Source organism: Lepidochelys kempii, chromosome 2 (assembly GCF_965140285.1).
Source record: "Lepidochelys kempii isolate rLepKem1 chromosome 2, rLepKem1.hap1, whole genome shotgun sequence".
NCBI lineage: Eukaryota > Metazoa > Chordata > Testudines > Cheloniidae > Lepidochelys > Lepidochelys kempii.
In genome coordinates this window covers 255,773,092-255,779,091 of record NC_136381.1, presented here as the reverse complement: position 1 = coordinate 255,779,091, position 6,000 = coordinate 255,773,092, and the positions used below count along the sequence as shown (strand labels likewise).

General features: G+C 50.0%; 1 protein-coding gene across 2 annotated transcripts in view; it reads right to left on the bottom strand.

Annotated features, from left to right (window-relative positions):
• Nucleotides 1-2,120: 2,120 nt before the first annotated feature.
• WDR86 (WD repeat domain 86) overlaps nt 2,121-6,000 on the bottom strand; it is a 50,460-nt gene continuing 46,580 nt past the window's right edge. The window contains exons 6-7 of one of the 2 annotated variants that reach the window (XM_073334633.1): nt 4,397-4,500; nt 2,121-4,291 (exon numbers count right to left, since the gene is read on the bottom strand). In XM_073334633.1, the coding sequence (XP_073190734.1) occupies nt 4,073-4,291; nt 4,397-4,500 (323 nt within the window). In that variant the 3' untranslated portion in view covers nt 2,121-4,072. The remainder of the gene's footprint in view (nt 4,292-4,396; nt 4,501-6,000) is intronic. The other variant, XM_073334634.1, reaches the window with a different exon arrangement.

Below are 6,000 nucleotides of genomic sequence, written 5' to 3'. Positions count from 1 at the left end.
TTGCCCTACAGCGAACCCTCACCCCACACCTGGATTCCCACACTGAGCCCCTCCACACCTGGATCCTGCAAGGCAGAGCTGCTTGCCTCATACCTGGATCAGTGGCCAGGGCTGGGCATGCAAGTGAGACGCTGTTCTTCTCACTTACTGTCTTGGCACCTGGCATGGAGGGGCAGGGCCCTGGGCTGTGGCTCTTGTGCTGGGTGAGGCTCAGGTGCAGCCCCACTGCCAAATCTGGAGGGGGGCACAGGGTGATCTCCTACCTTTGTGCAGCCAGGGCCCTGTGTTCTCCCACAGCCCCTCCCCCAAGCCATGCTGCAGTCTCCACCTTTATTTATTGAGAAAATATGCAGCATTTTAAAATGTTGCAGATAGAATTTTTATTTTTTGGTGTAGAATTTTTTGGCACCAGAATTCCCTCGGGAGTATTAGGTGCTTGGCTGGGTCTTGTTCAGGGTCTAACTGCTCACCATATGTGGGGTGGAAAGGGACTTTTCCTCCAGGTCAGGTTGGCAGTGACTATGGGAGTGTTTGCTTTCCACTGCAGTACATGGGTAACCAGAATTAGCTGGGTCTATCTCAATCATTTCTCTGCCACTGCAGCACCTTGGCACTGGTGCACCTCAGTCCCTCTTTTCTCTGCCTGCAGCACCTAACAGTCTCCTGTGGGTTGTAATACTTCACGCTAACGTGGGGTGTTGGGTATAAAGGGCTGGTCCTGGATGGCACTGGGGGCCTGTGCTATACACAGGGTCAGATTAAGTGATCTGGTGGTCCCTTGTGGCCTTGAAATCTGAGTAGAGCTGTACTGGTCCTGTCACTGGGCAAGGCTAGACTTTCACCACTGCATTTAAGAGAGAGAGAAAAAAAGATAGGCCTGTGGCAGCTTGTTTAACTCCTTCTAGGACAACCCTCACCGTATGAGACGTGCTACTTTCCCCCACAGTGTGAGTCAGCAGGCTTTGACCCAAGACCTTCTGATCCCCAGTCGCCAGCTCGACTGCTTGCACTACAGGAACAACTGGTCGCAATGTCGGCTGTTATCCTTGTGGCCCAGGCACGATGTGTGGGGTTCAGCGTGGCACAGACTTTGCCCCAGTTCACACACCTGTTTGCTAGACAGTATTAGCATTGTAGGCGTAAGGCTGCCGTGGTTCACTGCTGTGCATTGGGAGGACAGCGTGCTAATGGTTAGGCTGAGCCAAGCCCTTACAGGCAGTGTGACTGAGGAGTGGCACTGTGCTACCGAAGAGCTAGGTTCTGGTCCCAACTTTGCCATCCGTGACTTTATTTGTAAAACGGAGGGTGTCACATTCTCCTGCTTCGGGGGGGAGAAGGGGGGATGAGCTCCCTCACTTACTAATAAGGGTTGTGAAGTGCAACAGCTAGTGCAAGCCAAGATGTGAAACCAGGGTGTCCTGGCTCCCAGCATAACATACCTTGTGCCAAGGCTGCAGTGTATTTTGTGGCTTTGTCAGTCAAACTCAGTGGATTAAAGCGTTGAGATGTTGGCATCATACAGCTGTAGCAGGCAGGGCATAAGAATTTAGGGACCGTCCTTCTTCACTAGTAACAGACTTGACTGCAGCCCAGGGGTGACCAACCTGAGCCTGAGAAGGAGCCAGAATTTACCAATGTACATTGCCAAAGAGCCACAGTAATACGTCAGCAGCCCCCCAACAGCTTCTCCCAACACCTCCCGCCCACCAGCAGCCCCGCCGATCAGCACTCCCCTCCCTCTGCATCAGCTGTTTCGTGGCGTGCAGGAGGTTCGGGGGGGGGGTAGGGGGAGGAGTGAGGGCATGGAGTGGGGGGCAGGGCGTGTGGCAGAGCCGGGGGTTGAGCAGTGAGCCTTCCCCCCCCCCCCCCCCCCCCGGCACATTGGAAAGTTGGTCCCTGTAGCTCCAGCCCCGGAGTCGGGGCCAATCCAAAGAGCCACATGTGGCTCCGGAGCCATACGTTGGCCACCCCTGCTCCAGCCCATCTAAGCGGGAAAAGTGAGGACATGTTTGTAAAGTTCACATGATTTTTTCCCTATGCTTCTCCCCTTCTCCTCCCTGTCTGACTGCCATTTGTCTGCAGCCAATCCTATGTATGCAGCAAGAAAATAAAGGATTCAGTTTCATCTATAGATGCCATGTGTTTATTACCCACTCGCAGAGTATTACAGCATTTATCCGCCACAATACAGAATAAATAAAGCCACAAAAATAAAAAAACATGGTTACGTATCTGTTTCATTGATTCTGCAAAGTGTGCTATATCAACAATAAAAATATAAGGACACTTGAATATTTATGGCTCAGTGATTATCAAGGAGCAGTGAACCTGGACAAGACGAGTGCGCCACCCCTAAATTTAGATCAGCTGTTCTCAACCTGCGGCCCAATTAGCGCACAGCTGTGTACTAAAAAAAATTCAAAATTTGCTGCTTTGGTCTGGTGGGGGCAGGGCTGGCTGAGGGGGAGACAGTCTTGCAGCCTGCTGGAGCACTCCTGCCAGCAGGGGGCTGATGAGTGGGTCTGTGGATAGGTTTGGTGTGGGGGGGGAGGCGGCCACTGGGCAGTGAGGATGTGGGGGTCACTGGGAGCTAGGGGTTTACCAGGGTGCTGCAGAACCCCAGGTTTCAGGTGGGGCTCCGCTCCTGGCCCCCCTTCTCAGGTCCTGGCTGCTGGCCAACTCAGCTCCTGGCCCAGTGCCAGGGCTCCCAGCTGCCCAGCCCTGCATGGCGGGGTCCAGGTCCAGCTGCTGCCCGGCCTGCACCCAGGGCACTGTTTCTGGCCCTGCTGTGGGCAGGGGTGCTGGGCATAGGGGACTGTGGGCAGTTCGGGGGTGGCACTGTGGTTCTCAACCTGCAGCCCACATAATACACTGTGGGCCGCATAAACAGGTTGAGAACCACTGATTCAGATGCTTTTCCAAACCTACTGCACCCCTTTCCTTCAGGCACACCTAGGTGGTCTCTAGCAATTTCACTCTAGATCTTTACACACCACCACCTCCCTTCCAACAGGTCCCCACCTTCTTCCATGGTAACACCCTTCTACATTCCCATGCTCTTCATTTCAAAGCCTCTATGGTCTCCAGGCACTCTCTAGCTTTTGTCTGGCTCCTATGGCACCTGTCATGGAATGGGCAGCACCGCTGCCGGGTTAATGAGATGTGAAGGGAGCCCAGGCTGAGCAGAGACGCCAGAGAGCTACTGGGTGGCTGCATTCACTCAACCCCCCCCTCCATCACATCCTTCAGAACCAGCATCCCTGAAGCCTGTTGACCTGCTTTCCAAGCTCCACAACAAGGAAACAAGGCCCTCGCCCCACCGGGTACACCCACTGCCATCCTGCTCTCCCACTCGAGCTGTATGGGGAGGAACTGGCCTGAAGTTCAGGTTGGTCGTTTGCCGGAGTTTTTTAAAGCCCATTTAAATCTCTGCTCTGTTGCTGTAAGCTCAAGCCCCAGAGAGACTTCAGGCATCTGTGTGCCTCAGCCAAACTCTCCTACATTAAAGTCACTCGGATCAGCGAGAGGCAAGGACATTATTACCCCAAAGGGAGCTGAGAAAATTCAATTCAGAGTCATCCTGCAAGGCAGCTTTCGCTTGCACATTCTGCTCCATCGCAGTGTGTTGTAACAGGCAATAAGAAGGGGAGGGAGCCTATTGGCTTATTACTTATTCCTGCCTCTCCTCCTGTCAGGGACCAGCATGATACAGCAGTGGGGTCAAATACCACTGTACAGGGAGGAACTGGGAAAAGGAGACTTAAATACAAATTATAATTACAAACAAAAATACAGGGGAAGGCATATCTCATGGACTGCTTTCCACAATGGCTCCTAACCCCATATTGCCCCTGGTCTGTAAGTCATCCACGTAAGTTTACTTTCCATTACAATATACTGTGAGATGCGGCGAGACGTCAGTAATAGTCTGAAGAGAGTAGTTTCATGATTCACAAGAATGTGAACTCTTGATTGAGCACTTTGGGCAATATAATTTCCCACCCCTTTCCACGGTCTGGCTTATCTGCACCCAGTGGTACAGCAGATGGCTCAGAAAGTTTGTTCCAGGCAATCACATTAGTTCAACAGCCTCAAGTTCCCCATTCTCCTGTTGCATTGTGCAGCCAACTCTGTTATTGAAAAGACGAGACAGGCTTCCCTTCTGAGAGCTCTTGCCCGGGACAGACCGCTCCGTCTTCAGGCGATGCTTGTTTCGCTTGCAGATTCCTTGTACATCCCAGATCCTTAGCGTGCCATCATGGGAAGCTGTGTACAATAATTCATTGTGAATCTGGAACAATAGGGTCATATTTAATCCCATACTGCACATTTCAGGGTCACCACAATCAAAATACAGCTTGGAGGTTTAGTCCTTTACATTTAAAGCCCTCCTCACCTGAATGCAGTTGATGATGAACTTGTGTCCTCGGAAGACCCTCTGCAGGACTCCTGTCTTTGAATTGAAAGCTCGAGCGCTGGCATCACCACTTCCTGTAAACACTAACACAAAGAAGCAATGAGGCCTTTTGAGGATAGCCATGTGACCCATCATAAAGGATGAGTTATTCGAGAAAAACACTTTTTGGGCCCCATTCTCCACTTGCTCATACCAGTTTAGCTTCATGGACACCAGTAAGGTTGCTCCCAATTTAGTCCTGTGTAAATGAGAGAAGGGTCATTCTGGAATGTATTAGCAGGAGGGTTGTAAGCAAGACACAAGAAGTAATTCTTCCACTCTACTCAGCACTGATAAGGCCTCAACTGGAGTACTCCAGCCAGTTCTGAGCACCACTCTTCAGGAAAGATGTAGACAAATTGGAGAAAGTCCAGAGGAGAGCAACAAAAATGATAAAGGATCTAGAAAACATGACCTATGAGGAAAGATTAAACAAACCCTTTTTTTTTTCAGTCTGGAGAAGAGAAGACGGGGGGGGGGCATAACAGTCTTCAAGTATGTAAAAGGCTATTATAAAGAGAAGGATGATAAATTGTTCTCCTTAACCATTGAGGACAGGACAAGAAGTAATGGGCTTAAATCGCAATAAGGGAGATTTAGGTCACACATTAGGAAAAGCTTCCTAACTTTAAGGGTAGTTAAGCACTGGAACAAATTACCTAGGGTAGTTGTAGAGTCTCCATTAGTGGAGGTTTTTAAGAACAGGTTAGATAAACACCCGTCAGGGATGGCCGAGATCATACCTTGTCCAGCCTCTGTGCATGGTCCCTTCTAGTCCTACATTTCTATGGTCTTTCCCACCATTGCTAAGCATTCTGGAGCTCCAACAGCAGAGTAGTGTAGACAATGCACCAGTAGCCACTGATGTTTTAATCACCATGAAATACAGGTTTGCGCTGAGCAGGGTTAGATGATGTGGGGCCAGACCCTCAGCTAATGAGAGTCAGCAGAGTTCCACTGAACTTCAGTGGCACTATCTGGATTTACTGGAGCTGATGATCTGGTCCAGAATGCCAATGTACATAATCCACTGGGAGGAAGAAGTTACTGCACATAACATGAAATGACGGCAAAGGACCCTGTTTTATTAACATGGGTATCTTCCTCCAGGAGATGCTGCCACGCCTCAGGTTCATCTAACCAGCTCCCGACTTTACCCCTGAAATGTTCCCCACTCAAAAACATTCGTTTTATTTGTAAAGCAAGCAGTTGCTGCTTCTGTGGCTACATTTGTTGTTCCATGCTACACATTCATTACACTCAGCCTAAATTCCTTCTGGGCTTTGTTTCCCTCACACACACCTCTCATTTTTCAAAGTACTGAGCTCCTCCTCAAGTCTATGGTTCCTTCTCATGTTAAGTCTACCCGACCACGTTAATTGCACACATTTAGGTTTCCCTTCCTTCTCTCTGTATGTTTCCCTGTCTATACACATGCTTTGACAGTCTCTAGAGTTTCAAAGATTTTTCTGAAGCCTTCATTATCTTTGAACACCATACAGTTCCAGGGGCCCATTCCTTGCTGTAGTATCTTCACCGGTTTC